At 31.5% G+C, this 20,909-nt stretch overlaps 1 protein-coding gene across 7 annotated transcripts in view; it reads left to right on the top strand.

Annotated features, from left to right (window-relative positions):
• Positions 1 to 20,909, top strand: part of chinmo (Chronologically inappropriate morphogenesis) — a 148,101-nt gene that overhangs the window by 112,467 nt on the left and 14,725 nt on the right. For all 7 annotated transcript variants that reach the window (XR_013007095.1, XR_013007096.1, XM_076413518.1 and 4 more), the window contains 2 exons: positions 10,791 to 11,128; positions 19,426 to 19,583. Coding sequence is in view for 5 of the 7 variants with exons in the window: in XM_076413518.1 (XP_076269633.1) it covers positions 10,791 to 11,128; positions 19,426 to 19,583 (496 nt within the window). In the remaining 2 variants the exon portion in view is untranslated. The remainder of the gene's footprint in view (positions 1 to 10,790; positions 11,129 to 19,425; positions 19,584 to 20,909) is intronic.

Raw genomic sequence — 20,909 nt, 5'->3', positions numbered from 1 at the left:
ATAGATATGTACATTATTTATTTCTGTATTAGAGGATTAATTACTTATGAATCATTAGACATAACAATATGATTTAACCATTGTTAAATTAACAGTGTTTGTATAATGTATCAATCATTACTTTTAACAAATTTATTTTATCACAAAGATGAACGTCTCACTAAAAACTTAAGTAATAACAAATTTGTATATACATGCTGTTTTTTCCCATGGACATTATAATTACTACTTCATTTATATCACTTTTAATTAAGACATAATGAAATAGCATCACCGTACAAGCTTACCAACAGTAACGAATGTCGAAGATATCATTTTGGGCGTTCCATGATATCTGTATATATTGAATAAATCAATAGTTAGTAGGGAAATATAATTAAAAAAACTTTGGGTACAGAAATTTTATATACAGATGTATCAAAATTCAAATTTTCACTAATAGCTATCGCTTATTAAAATACAAACAAGCACAATAACAATATTAAATTATTATAGATCAATAACTTCTTAAAATAAATTATCTATTTTTTTCTTAATATAAAACGGATATATATTATAAAAGAAATTATTATAGAATCCAAATGGCATCTGGGTTTTTTTGATATAATATTATGGTTTATTGTTCAATACTTATGTTTATTGATGTTCCAATCAATGAAAAACTATTAGTAATAACTTTGATGTTTATAATTTGAAATAGATGTACGTTATTTGTTGTGTATTAGAGGATTAATTACTTATGAATCATTAGACATACCAATATGATTTAACCATAGTTAAATTAACAATGTTTGTATAATGTATCAAGCATAACTTTTAACAAATTTGTTTTATCACAAAGATGAATGTCTCACTAAAAACTTAAGTAATAACAAATTTGTATATACGATTGTTCATATTATGGTTTTTAGTAATATATTTCAAGCCGTTATCGTGAAGATTTTCCAATTTAAGTCACTACAACTAATTTTATAATTTTGACTTGGATTGGTGAATGACATGTTCCGGTGATGTTCAAACGATTTATTTTTTTATTATGTTTATGTTTATTTAGAATTTATATTCAATGAAGTATTGTTTTATATGACTCATTAATAGTAAACTTGTGGATGAATCATGTTTATACAACTGGTATTAATAGTAATACATTTATTGACATCAAATGTCGTAAAAAGGATTATAAACATCCTTGAAATACCTTAAAATACATTATACTCACTAACATGTACCTCATTCTAATAGGCTAGATGACTGTAATCAAGGATCACAAAATTGTTGATTTATAAAAATAATATACTATAGAGAGGTTATTAAAAATACATTTATTTTTAAATTAAAAGTGGGATTTCTAAGATTTTATAGAAATAAAAACACAAAACTTCAAAATTCACCATTTTAAATCACACCCATAGACATCAGATGAGCTATGAAACATTGACGTCACTTACCCTTTCCCAACCATCGTTTTCGCAATCCAACATTTGAAAGTTTTAGCTTCAATTTTTATTTGGATATATTGTCTTATATTTCACAGTCAACTTGTAGAATTGAACTTAGTGAGTATTCCAGACACACTAACCATGAAATGTGGTAGACTGTTGAAGGACATTAAGCAAAAATACTGTCGATATAACACTTGGCAATAAAATTAATAAATACAAGTAATAAACTCAAGAGTAGACAACTATCAGAATTCAATAATCAGAATCAGAATTAGAATTGTTTCAATGACAAACCTACTGAAAAATATGATGATAATTTGAATGCAGATGCAAATGTATTTGACAGGGCTACCAAAATATTCATTTTACATGGTTGAAGAAAATTATTAGGAATCCATATACACAATAAACAAAACAAATGAGGCCGAACCTCAAATGTTATCAACAGTTTTATTTACTCCAACCCAAAAAAGGTTTAAATTATATATATTTGATCAAATTATCTTGTAATATTTGGGTAATTAAAATAAAGTTCATTTTAGTAATGATATTACCATAACCTAACAACCTTACAAGCATGTGCAACTACAATACTTCATCAAGTACTTTACAACCGGCTTGGTGGCGCAGTGGTAAAGGCGATGGGACAGTCCTCCTACTGTTGCGATAGCCGCAGGTTCGAATCCTGTTGGGGCTGGTCGTAAATTTATGTTTATGATTGTGTAAAATTTGCGAATGTTCTAGGCAAGAGTGTAAAATCCGACAAGGAAAATGATCCCAGTCACGCCAGTAACCGGGCTGGGTAAGACCGGATGTCTTCGTCGATTGGGATGATTTCTAAAGTTGGTCACTCGCCAGTCGGTAGGCTTTAATACTGAGGACCGTGGTTCGGAGTCCACGTTAAACTGTAGGTCCAGTCCAGATAAACCCATAGTTGGTAAAAGGAGACTTTAAAATATATAAAAAAGTACTTTACAGAATCTTTGTTAGGCATGCTTTAACATATCAATTTTTTTTATGAATTCTTCAACTAGAGATCTGTTTAGTTTTTTTTTGCTTGACTTGACTACATTTGGTTCATATATTGTCGATACGTAAATATTGTTCGAAATATTTTGAAATATCCGTTTGCCATAACACATACTTTTTGACACGATTTGTCATTGACATTCTCAGCTATTAACTCATCTCTCTTTCAGAGCTTAAATGTATTAATTGTATTAATTAACAATCTGGTATGAGCGCTTCAACGTCTATTGAAGTTTTCAAGAGCAATTTTCTTTGAATTAAACCGAATGGAACTAGAACTTCGCGTAAATCAATGTTAGACCAAGTTTTTCATATAAGTTGTGTGTATTATTTGGTTTTATTATTGTTAATCTATTATTAACACATCAACTTTATTGTAAACAAACTCACAACAACAATTTAGAATATTGTTGTGAATTATCTTAACACCAGTGCTTTTGCTGAAAATATTTTCCCAAAATATTATCTAAAAGATCTATAAAACTGTTATATATAAAAATTGCAGAAACCATTGCTGTTTTTATTTGAATTATCTTTTTATAGATTAGACCATGTCATGTTTAGTCGACGTTTTATATCATTTACTAAGTAGGCCTCTCGCATAAACAATTGAAATTTGTTTTGTTCGTCGAAGAAACAGCATAATAAATTGACCTGACTTTTTCTCGGTGCATTTTTTAAATTAGATTTGATTAGACACACTTTCTGCTACCTATGAAAAATAATTTATCGTCGACAACGTTGCAACATTGCAACAGCCTAACCCTATTCGTAGATTCTTGTCGAAACTTTCGTTTTACTCGAGCCTGTTATCGTTGGACTCAGTACCGGCGTTTTGGCATTGCACTGCATTATTTTAGTAAGGAAAAAAAGAAATTACAACACCGATACCGTTACATTAAAATCGCTCGGATGCATAGCCTTTTGTTCTTCGTTTCCGTTGGGCGTTATGGTTGGACTGTTGCGGTTCACATGTTTTTCGGCTTTACGTTTACCTACTATGCCCCAAGAAAACTACGAACCGTACAGGCGAGGAACAACAACAACAAAAAAACTGCTTCGAATAGAAAAGGTTCTTGTAGGAAATTATTTAAATTGCTACATACAATGTTTTGATTTATTGAAAGGAAATTCAATTTTATGGTGAGAAGTAGTACTTATTTTTAGTAGTGTTTATATGCTAGTTATATGAAAAGTACATAAAATCTTGGGTTGAAAAAGAAGTAATTTCGTTTTAAACGAATTTGTTCATATAAATTTCTAACAATAACACGGATCAACACAAAATTCTTTAGTCTTAATTAGACGAAAAAAAATATATGGCATGATAAAGTTTGCTTTTTTATTTAGGAAACCGCTGGAACGATATTTTTCAAAAAACCATTTAAATGAATATTTTAATTATTTTTATTAAGTTTTGCTATCAAAATAACTTACAAAAAAGTATAAAATAATTTAAAAGTGCACGCTTGTACTTTTCCTCTATGTTCATAGGTACCATCTCTTAATAAACCCCAAATATAGTCTCCCAGCATGTTTTCATTGTATTGGCCTTGATAACGTTGTTCGAGGCTCATAATGTCCTGGTGAAAACGTTCTCCTTGCTCTTCTGAATGTTGTTTTTGGATTTTTCTAAATGAGCATGCAACATATGAACTTTTAATGACATCTTGCTGCCCATAGGCTTAATTTTTTTTAGCATATTTTCAACTACCTTTTGCAGTTTTCCGCTTTGTTATTTCCTGCTGCTTCTATTACTTTGAAACTATTCCAACTCGCTTTATGAGTACGATTTAGCAGCGTTGGAAATTTTTCATCCGCGAAAATCTGTCTGATTTGCGGACCAACAAAAAGCCCAGCCCTAACCTTTGCTTCTGATAATTTTGGAAAAAAATTCTTCAAGTATTCAAACGCTTCTGAGGTTTGATCCAGTTTTTTAACAAATTGTTTAAACAGAAATAGAATTACATCTTTTACAATTATTACAAGCAACATGTGGAGGCCATGTCTTGTCTTCATGTCTATCATGAACAGGACAGTCGAAATAAGCTCCATAAGCTTCACAGAGAACGTGAGATGTATTTAATTCGTATTTTAACTCTGAAACTTTAATAAATTGCCCACATATATAACAAAATGCATCAGCATCATATTTACACTTTCGCGACGACATTTTGCGGTATTTTAGATTTCAACAAAACACCTAATTGTTGTTTATCACTCTAGTGCCACCTATTAGCGCTATGTGAAAGTTTAAACCCCTCTCTGATCGCGTGGTATTTTTAAATGTATTAAAAATAATGAAAATTTATAAAAAATTCAAATATAAGTATAACTACTATAACTATTACAAAATCAAACTGTATACCAAAAAAGGTATTTTCTTTTCCTTTTTGTCCATAACTAAGCGGAAAATCTTAAAATAAACTTTAGGATAAAGAACGAAAATTTTTCGTTTTTCACTAGTCGTGTAATCAATGTACGAGTGATCCACCAGTAGTAATCATATTTCTCATATAATAAGATAAAGAAAATAATTTATGAATAATATATTATCCTATTAAAACTTCTTTTGACCATATTTTTATTATAAGATCAGAAATATATTTGATATATAACATTAATTACAATAACAAATCTGTATATTAAACTACATGGAAACTATCTCACTAATTTATTTTAAAACTGCGTTTAATTAAATCTTATTTTCATAAAGTTTCAATAATCAACAAAGTATTGATAATTTTAAATTATTACAACACTGAATATTATAACAAATGTATCATAAGTAGCCTTATTTTTAGAACTGTAACTGTTCAAAGTATCAAATATAATTATAGATACCTTTTCTTACTTTTATGGTATAAACGTAAAATATATTTAGTAATAATATTTATATATTAAAACAGGGAATATATAAATAAAACAATTTTGTAATTCATATGTGACTAACATATCTATTAAAGCAATAACGAATATAATTAGGAAACTTATTTTTTTAGAATTTAGAAATGCATTTTAAAGAAATTTGTTATTATAAACAATTATTAAATGAACTATTGACTTTTCAAAACTTAGGTCTATAAAGTAAATAATAAATAATAATAATTGCATAAACTCTTAAACATCATATATATTAACACTTTAAAATGTTTACAAAATTACTATTTGTCCTATATATTCCATCTATGCAAATGTTATAGTTAGTTTAATTTTAACTGCTAGATATTTTCCTTATTTTATCTGTGTATACATCCTTATTTCGCATCTAATATATTAAAAAATAATAAATACACCAGGCTGATTACAAGAATAACTTCTTTATGTAATTTTTAAATAAAATTGCATTGCTTTTTGCTTATCCATTCTACCCTTCGATCGTTAAAAGAGTAGGTGTATTTTTTCCTGTCAATAGATTTATATAGAATAGAATTTACTTCAAGGTCTTATTCTCCCACCCTTGCAGGTCATTCGAACTCATCTTTAATTTGCCTTCTATGACTTTTGTAAAACCATTTTAGTTTTGATTGATATTTCCTTTATATTAACAGGTCAATTGAAAAGTCCTCGGCCTGACACATAGATGGCGCTATTAGAGTTAAATCCATATGTATTTTAGTTAGCCCTAACTCTCAAATGATGCGTGTATAAATTTGACAGCTATCGGGTCATTAGTTTATGAATTATAGCGTTTTGAGTGAAACAACTTTTGTTATTGCGAAAAAAATTGATAAAAAAGAATTTGGCGTGTTAATAAAATATTGCTTTTCGAAGTGAAAAAATACAGTTGAAGCAAAAACTTGGCTTGATGCCGAGTTCTGGACACTGCCCCAGGAAAATCAACCATCAAGGATTGGTATGCTAAGTTTAGACGTGATGAAATGAGCACCGAAGACGGTGAACGCAGTGGACGCCAAAAGAGATTGTTACTGACGAAAACATTTAAAAAATCCACAAAATGATTTAGAATGACCGTAAATTGAAACTAAATGAAATAGCAGACACTCTAAAGATATCAACTGAACGTGTACATCATATCATTCACGAATATTTGGGTATGAAAAAGCTCTGTGCAAAGTGGGTGCCGCGTGAGCTCACTTTTGACCAAAAACAACGACGAGTTGATGATTCGGAGCAGTGTTTTAACATAATCAAGCGTAGTAAACCCGAGTTTTACGTCGATATGTGACAATGGATGAAACATGCCTTCAATCGATAATCATCCGAGTGGACTGCACACGATGAACCTGCTCCAAAGCGTGGGTAAACGCAACAGTCGGCTGGCAAGGTTAGGGCGTCCTTATTTTGCAATGCGCATGGAATAATTCTCATTGACTACCTTGAAAAAGGTAGGACCATCAGCAACGACCATTATATAGCGTTATTGGACCGTTTGTAGAACGAAATCGCCGAAAAACGGCCGCATTTGAAGAAAAAGCAAGTGCTTCTTCACCAATACAATGCACCGTGTCACAAGTCAGTGAAAACGATGGCAAAAATCCATGAATTTGGCTTCGAATTGCTTCCTTATCCACCGTATTCTCCAAATCTGGCCCCCAGCGGCTATTTCCTGTTCTCAGGTCTCAAAAGAATGCTTGCTGGGAAGAAATTGTCGTCGAATAAAGAGGCGATCGACGAAACTGGGGCCTATTTTGAAGCAAAGGACAAATCGTACTACAAAAGTGGCATCGAAAAGTAGGAGGGTCGCTATAATCAGTCAGTCTATCACACTTGAAGGGAATTATGTTGAATAAAAGAAAATTAATTTTGCCAAAAAATGTGTTTTACTATGGTAGGCCGGGGACTTTTCAATTGACTTGTTATAATGATTTTTTATTTATAGCGCAGTTTAAAATCATGGTGTTTCCACTTTTGGCATTCATTGCTTTCGACTTCTGTACCCAACTACTTAAATACCTTTAGTTGTTCCTATTTTTCTATTTTTACATGATTCATTTGCGTTTTTGTTAATTATCATCCCACATTATTTTAGTATCATATTCCATCTGTTTAGGATTACGTTATCTTAGTACCGCTTCGGTTTTCTAGTCTAATTAATTTGGCGGCCGTTTTAAGATATTATAGTGAAAATTTATGAAAATTGTTTAAAAATTATTAGCGCTATCTTTGACCTCAACTTGGTATTTATCCCAGAACATTCATAGTTGATCATTGCAGTGGTTCTTGAATACATGTTTAAACCCACAGCAACTTCAAATTATCAAAATTACATTTTTCCATGCAATTTAGCTTTACGCCGATCTTTACGCCGATTTAGCAGGTGATATTACCTCAGTCTGCTAGTTTATTATCAGGAGATTACTCATTATTATCAGGTTACCTTTCTTATAATAACTCATTTATTAAATTACCATGATATTAGTGCAACCAAAATTAATAAACTAACTGCACTAATATAAAAAATTATTTCGAAGAGGGTTATTAAATGGTCATTAGATAGACTAGGAAATTTGTGTACTATAACAACTAAACTAGTTCTTAATAATTGGTTTAAATTGCGGTTGTGTAATTTTATGCTGATTTAACATATTTTTCTTATTAATATTATCCAGCGTATCCTATTAATATATTATTATTAAATTATTATAATAGTTTTTATTACATTGTTACTAGTCGTTTCCGTCTAACCTACAATTTGTCTTTATGATAACTTAAATCTAGGTATATAACTAGGAGGACCCATCGGCCCTATCTCAGACTCTGGTGAAATAATGTTTATACACGTCACTACTGTATTTTTTATTATATGCACCCCACTACACAACACTACACAAGATCAGATGGTTTGATTCTTTTGAGTCTGTGTCCTGTTCTGGTGGTATTGTAATATTTTAATATTCGGGTGGGAATGGAGTTTTTCCTCATGCTCCCTTGCAATTCTCTTGATTTCTTGACTGACTGTAGGTATCTGAAGGTCTCGATGTAAGTAATCAGTCCTATAGTATTTGGGTGCACCCACAATACTACATACCCTCAGGACTTCGTTCTGAAAAATTTGTATTTTGTTTATGTTACTCTTTGCAGAACATCCCCATAAATGAACTCCGTATGTCCATATAGGTTTTAGTAATTGCTTGTATAATAGCAATGTACTGATAATTGTGATTTTCTTCCAATTAGCCAGTACATTTTCCTATATTTCAATTCCAGTCCTTTTCTTTTCTTCTTTATATGTTCCTTCCAGCGAAGTTTTGCATCGAGATTCATTCCGAGATATTTGCGTTGTTGCTATATGGAATGATAGTGTTATTTAATGTTATGGGTGCTTGTACGGTTTGTTTATAGGTGAGCTGCACATGTACAGATTTACTTTCATTAATTCTTATTTTCCAAGCTTGTGTCCAATTATTTATATTGTCACTTGCCTGTTGTAATTTTTATGAGGCTTCTTCACTATTGTCTCCGGCAGCTATAATCGCAGTATCATCAGCAAATATAGCCATCGTAATATTTTCCGTTTGTGGTATATCACAAGTGTAGAGTAGTTAAAGCATTGGGACCAGTACACTTCCTTGTGTTACACCTGCTTTAGCTTCTTTTATTGTAGTGTAAGCTTCTTGTTTGACTGTAAACATTCCGGTTGTAATATATGATTTTAATAGTTTCGGTGTGTTGTTTTGGTAGCATTTTCTGTAGTTTATGAATAAGGCCTTCATGCCAAACCTTATCGAAAGCTTGTGCTACATCTAAAATATAGCTGAGCATACTTCTTTACTTTCGTAGGATTTTTCAATAACATCTGTTATTCTGTGGACCTGGTCAATTGTTGAGTGCTTGATAATAAACCCAAACTGGTGTGTTGGTATTGGGTTTTTCTCTCTATGATCGGTTTTATTCTTTTCAACAGGAGTTTCTCAAAAACCTTAGATATTACTGGCAACAGTGATAGAGATCTATAGGTTTTTATTTCGTTTGGTGTCTTCCCAGGTTTTGGGATCATTATAATTTCCGCCATCTTCCAAATGTCTGGGACATGTTTTAATCTAAATGCTGTATTGATCAAGTTGGTGAGTTTTATAATTCCCTTTCTTGGTAGTTTTTGCTGTAATTCTCCTGTTATTAAATCATAGCCTGGTGATTTTTTGGGGTTATTGTCAATTTTAATAACTTTGGTTAACTCTTTTGGCGTGACTAATTCAATCATCGAATTTTCAGCTTCCATGTCCGGAAAATTATGTTCAATATTAGTTTCGTTTGGTTTGAAAGTTTTTTCTGGATATTCAGCAAATGCTTCTGCTTTTGGGTGATTGTCACGTGCCCAATTCCCACATAAGTCTCTTATAGGTGGACTTTGTAGGCATGAGCGCTTTAGATATTTTGTGGCTTTCCAGACTGAGTAATTAGTTTCTTAGTACTTTTCTTTCAGTAAAATTGATTATTTGATCTTTATTGAAATTGTTAAATGAAAATAAGCAATACCCATATTTCTTTTTGAATAGTTTAGCTCGCATTTTTAGACATAAATAATCGGGGCCGTACAGCGATCTTGCATATACTATCCCACATTTTTAACTAACGCACATACAGAAATAGAACGGTCTATTGACCTAGATAAATTCATTGCCGTTTTTCCAGTCCAATTTAGCTTATGAATAGTCGTTCGCTGTTATTGCATAAATTATTTTGAAATTGTTCTGTTATTTATGAAGGTTTATAAATACTCATTGTAGAAACGTTTATTATTTATTGGTAAAAGATGTAGTAAAGGTTCTAGTGTTCAAGTTTTTTTTTTAACGGACTTCGCAAAAGGAGGACGTTCTATGTTCGGCTGTATAATAGGTCAATTGAAAAGTCCCCGGCCTACCATAGTAAAACACGTTTTTTACCCCCAGTACACTTCCTTGTGGTACACCTGCTTTAGCTTCTTTTATTGTAGAGTAAGCTTCTTGTTTAACTCTAAACATTCTGGCTGTAATGTACGATTTTAGTAATTCGGTGTGTTGTTTTGGTAACATTTTATGTAGTTTATGAACAAGGTTTTCATGCCAAACCTTATCGAAGGCTTGTGCTATATCTAAGAATATAGCTGAGTATACTTTTTTATTTTCGTAGGCTTTTTCAATACAGCTCTTATTCTGTGGTCTTAGTCAATTTTTGAATGCTTGTTAATAAATCCAAACTGGTCTGTTGGTATTAGGTTTTTTCTCTATGATTCAATTGATAATAAAAAGAAAATAAACTACTATTATTTTTCCATTTAACGGCATTCAATATAATATTATCATGCATGAAATTAGCTAAGGAAAAAATACCTATTTTGCTCGTATAAAAATAGTCTAAACCTTCGTTTTGTTGCAGGGGTGACGTTCAAAGCTCACAAACTAATTTTAGCGGCATGCAGCAAACATTTGGCGGACTTGTTCGAGACCGCGCCGCTCCACCAGAACCTTCTGGTCATCTTGGACGGTACCTCGGCTGCGAACATGGCCGCTCTCCTGGAGTTCATGTACAAAGGCGAGGTACACGTGTCGCAGGACGCCCTCTCCAGTTTCCTCAAGGCCGCCGAATGTCTTCAGGTCAAGGGCCTGAGCATCGAGCACGAGAAACTGGCGGTGGCGCAGAGTCAGTCTCAACGACAACAAGAAATGGATGGTGCGCCGCCATCTTTGGATTCGCCGACAAGGAAACCCTTTAAGGTAAGATAGTTCATATTTTAAGGGGATAAAAATCGATTTTTTTTTTCATGTCTTCAAAGTTAAACTCTTCAGGAACATGCCCTGAAAAGGATTTTTCAAAATTTAAATTATTTTGGAATATGGAGCTGTTTTAATGAGGCGATATTTAAACTGATTCGTAACTAATCCGAAACTTTGAGGATATTGTATAAAGAAAAATCGTTTTTATTTCATATAATCAAAGCTTACTTCTTTTAGGATGTGTCCTTAATAGGATTTTTCAAATTTTATTTTATTTTCGGAGATATAGATGTTTTAGTGACGCAGCATCCAAAAAAACGAAACTTTAATGACATTTTTCTCGAATGTGAGCCTTCTTTATACATTCTTCTATTATATCAAAGTGATGTTATAAAATTGCTGATGCTGTTTTGCAAATTTTGAAAAAAAATCGCAAAAAATTCTGTTTTTTTTCGAGCAGCTGTAATTTTCCGAATTCAAATTATATTTCCATCAAGATTTATTGAGATCACATTTTGAGCAGATTGATTTGAGTTTTCATTAAGAATATTTTTGAGGTGTACAATAACAAATTTAAGTTTTGTGATGCAAATTGTATATATCTGTTTTTACTCAATGTTGATACTATATAAACTATACCAATCTTCAAATTTATACACGCATCTTTTGGGGGTTAGGGCTAACTAAAAAACATATCAATTTAATTCTAGTAGCGCCATCTATGTATCAACCCGGGGACTTTTCAATTGACCTATTATTATAACATTATATATATATATATATATATATATATATATATATATATATATATATATATACATACACAGATTATCTAATGTTTTATTCATTAAAATGGTGCAAACTCGCCAGCAAACCTCTTGCAATGCAAAAATAAAAAAACATGAGGCCCATCTTTCCCGGGATACAAAGTTTTTGACCGTCGTTTTATCCCGCTTTACCCTGTTTATGTACGTAGTGTTCTAAACTGCCAGTGGAACGGTAATTTGCATGCCGAATATACGACAGACACGAAAGTTGCGCCAACTTGATATCCGGGTTCATTCAGTTTCACTTTTGAAGGATGATTGAAGTTTTTCTTCAAGGATTTTCCTCGACGATATACTAGTAACATTCATTATTACGCCCCCAGAATATTATGGTTGACAGAATATGTATCGCTATTCTTCATAACAAGAGTTAAAATGTCACTGGACTATTCAATAGGTTTACAACAACATGTTACTTCAATGAGTTTCTAGTTTTACTAAGAAGAACACATTTTTATTATAAATTTGACTATTCATCCCATCAATTGTCTATTTTTTGTATAATAATGTGTCTTTGTTTTCAAATTTTGGCCGCTACTTCTTAATTATATCATTGTATCATCTTTCTTGAAGTATCGTTTTGTTGTCCATAAAAGTTAGTAGTGGATAAAAAGCAGATGTAGAAAGTAATTGATCGATTTGATTTTAATTGATTGATCAATTAATTAATTGATCGACTTGTGACATAGTGCGTTTTCTTGGTGAAAAGATACTTTTCCGTTATATATTTTATGTTATTTTTCTTCAAGATATTATTTCACTTTAACAACGAGGACGCGGAGAAAAATACTGATATATCGATATTTTCAAAAATGTTGATATTTCTTTTTAATAATATCGATATTTTTCACTAACTCTACTTTTTCACACAAAAATACTCTCTTATACAACTATTGAAGACTTTTTTGACAACATCCCTACTCAAAAGTATAATTTCAAACTTAAATCAACGAACTAAAGCACTTGCAGCACTATCGACATTCAGTAGAGATGTACATTGATGGTTGATGCATATGAATGAATTCATTGTTATGCATCATTATTCGTTCTAATTAACGACTATTTTCATTGTAGCAAAGTTGGTTTACTCTAATATATACATGTTTCATATATATATATATATATATATATATATATATATATATATATATTTGATATACATATACATTTCATACAACATAACATATTATGCCAACATGTTATACATGTTTTTGCAAATCTTTCATTTATTGTTAACTTAACAATATTTTCACTACATTTCAGTTTCTTGAACCATCTTTTTGATATACCATTGGATGACCAGGATTGCTTTAAGATTAACTTGCCAAATTAATATTTCCTAAGTATTTTTATTGCGAAGTTATTCGTACAAGAGATATCATAACCTGATTGAGTTACTTCTCAAGAGAACTAGTTTACCAAGAAGAGAAGACTTAGCTGACGTTGGATTGGCAATCGTTCCTCATTTGGTCGAAGCATTTCCTGACATAGTTTTGTGGAGTTCGGCCGGAAGAAGAATTCTGTTATAAGTTCACAGTTCATGGTGTAGTTCATGGTCATGGTGTTCATGGTTACTAAAGGTGGATTGCAGTAGCTCAGTCATGGACTATTGACATTTTGGAGACATCAACGGTTGGAGAACGATTCCATAAATAAATAAGGCAAACTATTGAACATACAACCGATAATCACAAACAAGTGTATTACAACTGTAAGTTGTCTAAATGAAACAGTAACTACATCCTTTTGTACGTTTCTTCAGGATGGAAGTGTTATATAGCGCGAGTAATATGGCACTGGATATTCTAAGAAATCAATGTGGTGTCTGTTGATATGAAGAGTTATGTGCTATATTATAAGGGTTTCTTTTTTCCGTTAAAATAAAATAGGGTTCTAGTCAATTTAGAGTATTTATTTTACAACTTACACGTGTCATAACTTATATACATAACTTATAACGTAAGAAACTTAACAATTGGCTAAAATATAAATTCAAATATGCACATTGTTCTACGCTTTCTCCAAATTAGACAATCCCCGATACCTCTAAGACGTTTTATTGTGTGCATACGCATTTGTATGACCTCATTCATGACTTTTAGTTATCGAAAGCACCGTTTTATTACCTCGATACATTCATTATGATTAATGATTCACCGTGAGACTGCATACTTTACTGCATTATGTAAAGTATTATTATTTTCGCTTATTTTCTATATTATGTATATTTTTTCTATTTTTTATATCATTGTGGTTACATATTGTAATATTTATAGAATTCGTTTGTCTCTAAAGGTCTGGAGGATATTTAAATTAGGACTAACTTTATTTACTACGAAATTTAAATATGTCATTGGATGTAACGAAAACATCTTTACTAGGGACTGTACTATTTCGGTATTCCTGTAACACGTACTATTTGAATAATTCACATACTTTTAATACACATATAGAAAGAATAATAATTTTTTTTATAGTACAGACGGTGATACTATAAAGTTTATTACAGTAAAACGATTAAATGTATTAACATATTCTATGGATGTATTATGGTAATACAAGTTTTGTATATTAGGTATTGAATTTAACTTTAAGGCATTTTTCTTTATTCAATTGTAATTGATGTCCATTGTGGCCTTCTGCCACCTTTCAGAGAATGTTCTGATAGCATAATGGAAGCAAGATAACGAACTGAATTAAAACTACATCTGTTTTGATGATCATTTGAATATCAATAAATATCTTTCAAAGCGCGACGCTTTTTTGATTACATCTTATATTAGGTATACTTAGTACAATGTACAAATTAATTCTAAATGATTAATATTAAATGGTTTCCTGCGTGTTGCTCAGTAGCTCTATTGTTTCCACGTTGCTCTGATTTGGTAACCTTATTTCGTGTTTTAATCCGAAATCCTGTACAAATTCGTAGATCCGTTTAATTTCAACTTTATCATGCGTTGGATTGGATCACTAGTCGGTTTGATGTTTTGGCGCAAGCATTTCCTGTCATAGTTTTGTGGAGTTCGGCCGGAAGTAATGCAGTTCGGTCTGTAAGCTCACCAAAGGTGAATTGATCCGTATAATTTTGTTATAAGCATCACAATTCATGGTGTAGTTCATGGTTACTAAAGGTGGTTTGCAGTAGCTCAGTCATGGACTATTGACATTTTGGAGACATCAACGGTTGGGGAACGGTTCCATAAATAAATAAATAAGGCAAACTATTGAACATACAACCGATAATCACAAACAAGTGTATTATAACTGTAAGCTGTCTAGATGAAACAGTGACTACATCCTTTTGTACGTTTCTTCAGGATGGAAGAGTTATATAGCGCGAGTAATATGGCACTGGATATTCTAAGAAATCAATGTGGTGTCTGTTGATATGAAGAGTTATGTGCTTATATTATAAAGGTTTTTTCTTTCCGTTAAAATAAAATAGGGTTCTAGTCAATTTAGAGTATTTATTTTACAACTTACACGTATCACAACTTATATACATAACTAAGAAACTATAGAAAGAATAATATTAATAACTATAGAAAGAATAATAATTTTTTTATAGTAGAGACGGTGATACTATAAAGTTTATTACAGTAAAACGATTAAATGTATTAACATATTCTATGGATGTATTATGGTAATACAAGTTTTGTATATTAGGTATTGAATTTAACTTTAAGGCATTTTTCTTTATTCAATTGTAATTGATGTCCATTGTGGCCTTCTGCCACCTTTCAGAGAATGTTCTGATTCCATAATGGAAACAAGATAACGAACTGAATTAAAACTACATCTGTTTTGATGATCATTTGAATATCAATAAATATCTTTCAAAGCGCGACGCTTTTTTGATTACATCTTATATTAGGTATACTTAGTACAATGTACAAATTAATTCTAAATGATTAATATTAAATGGTTTCCTGCGTGTTGCTCAGTAGCTCTATTGTTTCCACGTTGCTCTGATTTGGTAACCTTATTTCGTGTTTTAATCCGAAATCCTGTACAAATTCGTAGATCCATTTAATTTCAACTTTATCATGCGTTGGATTGGATCACTAGTCGGTTTGATGTTTTGGCGCAACTTCATATTTGCACCCCAAAAGTCCAAACAGGCTTTGTACCTGATTAGTGAATGTATCTTTTTGGTTTTAAGACATGTTCCTAATATCCAATATCTGCTTGCTCTGCACTTTGTCTAAAGTGACTGCATCGAAATATTGGCATGAACAGATTTCGAGCTATTAAGCTGTTTCTTTTCCAATCTCTAGTCCATTAGTGGATTTTCCGTTTGCATGTTATTTATACTTTTTCTGTAGCCTTAAGCAGATATATGCATTTGCCATAATAACTGTGTCGTCTGAGAATATTTGGTTGTGAATAATTCTTTGTATAATTAATTTTTTATTTCAAAAAGATAAGTTTACTTCAGATTCATAGGCGATAATAATAAAGGGTTGCGATAAAGTAATTTAGACTTTTAATGTTTTTCAAGGCGAATTTATTCATATAAATTTCAAAACATTAATCAATGATATAACGGGTCAATTGAAAAGTCCTCGGCCTGACACATAGATGGCGCTACTAGAATTAAATCCATATGTTCTTTTGTTAGCACTAACCCTCAAAAGATGCGTGTATAAATTTGAAAGCTGTCGGATCATTAATTTGTGAATTATAGCATTTTGAGTGAAGCAATTTTTATTATTGTGAAAAAAATGGATAAAAAGGAATTTCGCGTGCTGATAAAATATTGCTTTTTGAAGGGAAAAATGCAGTTGAAGCAAAAACTTGGCTTGATGCCGAGTTTCCGGATACTGCCCCCAGGAAAATCAACCATCAAGGATTGGTGTGCTAGGTTTAGACGTGGTGAAATGAGCACCGAAGACGGTGAACGCAGTGGACGCCCAAAAGAGGTTGTTACCGACGAAAACATTTAAAAAATCCATAAAATGATTTTGAATAACTGTAAATTGAAATTGAATGAAATAGCAGACACTCTAAAGATATCAACTGAACGTGTACATCATATCATTCACGAATATTTGGGTATGAGAAAGCTCTGTGCAAAGTGGGTGCCGCGCGAGCTCACTTTTCACCAAAAACAATGAGTTAATGATTCGGAGCAGTGTTTGAAGATGATCAAGCGTAATAAAGCCGAGTTTTTGCATTGATATGTAACAATGGATGAAACATGGCTCCATCATTTCACTACGAAGTCCAGTCGACAGTCTTTCGAGTGCACACGATGAATCCGCTCCAAGGCGTGGGAAAACGCAACAGTCGGCTGGCAAGGTTATGGCGGCCGTATTTTGGGATGCGCATGGAATAATTTTCATTGAGTACCTTGAAAAAGGAAGGACCATCAACAGCGACTATTATATAGCATTATTAGGCAGTTTGAAGGACGAAATCGCCGGAAAACGGCCGCATTTGAAGAAAAAGTAAGTGCTGCTTCACCAAGACAATGAAGACTGAAATGAAATAAATGAAAACTGAGGTCTATTTTGAAGCAAAGGACAAATTGTACTGAAAAAATGGTATCGAAAAGTTGGAGGGTCGCTATAATTAGTGTATCACCCTTGAAGGGAATTATGTTGGATAAAAAAAACTAATTTTGCCAAAATATGTGTTTTACTATGGTAGGCCAGGGACCAATTGACCGGTTATGTGCCATTTTAATTGAACTTCATGAACGACAAACTGAACGAAGAAATTTTAACAAGGCTCTTTTGAAAATAGGTTCATATTTTAAATATTTTTGCACATTATTATCTTATGTTTCCCACTTTCCATCACTTGTAATCACACGTTTTTAAGAATGGCTAAAATTAACTTTAGTTCAGCAAACAAATGAAAACTCTGTCCATAAAATATTCACTGTTAATTCATGTGGAACCCAAGTACCCAGCTTATTTAGGTCGTGCCCATCTACTAGGATATCTATAGCCGATCATTATATCGGTTTTTCAATCAATGAAATCAACCTTTGAAATATTCAAGTACGTTAATTAAATACTAGTCTAGTTGAAGATGGACCATTAAAACTAACCTAAAATTATAGTTTTCTATTAAATGAAGCTCGCATGCCTGATAAATATGTATTAACCGATGGAATAAACAATATAAACCATTTAAATACATAATTTCTATTCTGATCTTGTCTAATAGGCGCCTCAGTGCGCGACCTTCAATGAATCTAAACAATAGAGATTAATTTGAAAATTAAATAAAAATTAATCGTAAGAAGATATGGAAAATGTTCTTTAAAAACATGCGTTGATGAGATAAACATATGCAAATTTGCCGAAAGTTATTCCGTATGAGGGTTTATGAGAAACAAACGGTTCGGGTACCGTGTGGCATAGATAAAATTATCGCAAGACGATTTACGACTAATAGTTTTGCCACAGTTCAGGGAATTCATAAGCTTGGATTAGACTTTACCAAATTCAACCGAATCCCACCCAGGCTGATAAATAATAATGTTTTGTACGATTTCGTAGGAGGTGTGTTCAGACGTAGATATAAAATTAAAAGTAATGGAAATGGTGGTTATTTTTTATGTTTATTATCGTGAGAGAACAGTTTTGTGATCATTTCAACATATTAGGTGTGTTCAAAATATGTAAAGGTGATGAAAGGCTTACTATTTTTGAGAAATTCTTGAATATTATTGTTGAGATATTTTTTAAAATTATAATGTACTTTATTAATAAACTATAACATATAATAAATGTTTACAATTAAGTACCAAAAATTACCAAATATTTAAAATGAAGTACCAAAATACACTAAACCTTTTTAAATTAAGTACCAATTATAAACAGTTTATAAAAAATAATTAAATGTTTTTTTATAGTGTTTAAATTTTTTTTTAAATATCGATATATATCGGTCATAAATATATCCAAATTTTTTTCAAAAAATATCTATATATCGATGTTGTTTCGGCATCCCTAGTTTTGTGTGCGTCATTTATTATAATAAACAATGCCTTATTATTTATACCTGCTGATATGTTGTGGCTAGGTCAAGAAATTATATTCCATATTCTATAACCATCACGACTGATCATCGAACGCACTTGAACATTACTTAGTAAATTAATTTGTTATGCATTTAAAGGAGTTAGTTAACCAGTCACTAACTTAATAAAAAATATTATATTGGAAGAAGCAATATGCAATCCAAAACTATATCTTATTTATATATTTTCAGTAAAGCCAATATTTGTACCATTAAATTTACATTTACCTTGATGTATCAACGGGTAAATTTAAATACTAACGTATGCAAATAGTGAAATATTGATAAGAACATTTGATGTTTTTCGAATGCATTTTCTGTCCATATCAAATAATTTTGTCAATATTTGTTAAGTACTCTACTTTATGATAGTTATAGTGAATAGTTTACTCGCGACTGCGCGAATACTAAAATGTTTTTATTTTGTTACAGATATTGAAAGAAGATCCTGAAAACAATCAATCGAACCATCAGCAGTCAAGCCCGTCCCCAAGTTATTCTCCAAAAATGTCTCCCTATATGCATCACCACTACAGGCCGTACGAAAGATTGTCCTCTACGAATTCTCAATACGAAATGAAACATCCAAGGTATGTTTACATTGATTTAGATCAAACGTAACACAATTCAGCTGAAAAGTTCTCGGTCTATCTAATAAAACTAATTTTTAAATAAATTTCAATTTTGCGTCCATAAAGTTTCTTCTTTTTTAACAAGGTTGAGTAATCAATCGACGAGGACCCTGTTTTTTTCATGATCTATTGAGTGATTTAAAAGCCGGAAAGATGACAGCCAGATAGAGTTAGTCTTACAGTCCCTGACTTTGTTAAATTTATGTTGTGACCAGTATCAACACTAGGTTCAACCAAAGTTGTCTTCTGGACAGTTTCTCCTATGTGCACTTATCGTGGACATAATTCTGTGTAATTTGAATATAACTTTTTGGACACTTCCAAGTTGTTCCTTGAAAAAACCAGAGGAACTTCTTTGATTTTATATGTTTCTGTTTCCTTTTCTACAGCAGATGAACATTGCATCTTATTGCTTATCTGGAGGATTTTTTATTTATATACCTTAAGTTGTATCTATTTTGAGGAAGGATAAGTATTATGTGAGCAATCCGGTTCGAATGTAATATACGCCCTATAAATGAATGGATTTAGAGTGGATAGTAGTAGGAGCTTCAGTGTCCCAGTTTGTGCTCTGAAGTTTTGGCCAATAAATGCGACTTCAATTTAGAACCAATAGTTGATGCTCAACCTACTGAATATATTTCGCAATCCTTTGTATTAAATATCAAGATATTTATTTTTTTTAATTATGGATATTTTATATTGTTGGAAAAGAAATTATAATATAAATTTAATTTCTAATTATAACAACTAATCTTATGTATTTCCAATGAAGTATTTGTTAATGTAAGAAGGAATATATATGTAATATAAATCATAATTTATATTTATATTAAGTGACCTGGTCCTGTCTGAACTATGTATATTAATTTTCAACTAGAATAAATAATTTAAAACTATATTACAGAAACATTTCAATATTTATGATATGCAACATTGTTATTTTTGTTTTCTGGTATTTCTGGTATTATAAATAATGTTGACAGTTTTCCGGAATGTGAAAACCATGAATTGTGTTCGGTGTTTGATTCAGGAAATTGACAACCTAATAATCATAATCAATATCATTCTCTCAGTATATTGGTGCAGATCGATGCAGCATGACTGGACTGGCACACTGTTTGGAAGCTTTAAAGGAGTTCAAAAATTGATCGATGACATTGGATCGCTAGATAGATAGGAAAAAATTGTGGAAAATGATGAAATGAAAATATTTTTATATAGTACAATTTTTTGCTATCCTCCAATAGATTTCAGTCTCGCCAAAGTTTACAGACTTCAAAT

This window comes from Rhynchophorus ferrugineus, unplaced genomic scaffold (assembly GCF_030347505.1).
Source record: "Rhynchophorus ferrugineus isolate W39M unplaced genomic scaffold, kcgeb_rfMv2 rfM9, whole genome shotgun sequence".
Classification (NCBI taxonomy): domain Eukaryota; kingdom Metazoa; phylum Arthropoda; class Insecta; order Coleoptera; family Curculionidae; genus Rhynchophorus; species Rhynchophorus ferrugineus.
Note: the sequence above shows the minus strand (reverse complement) of the source record. Positions and strands in the feature narration are given on the sequence as shown.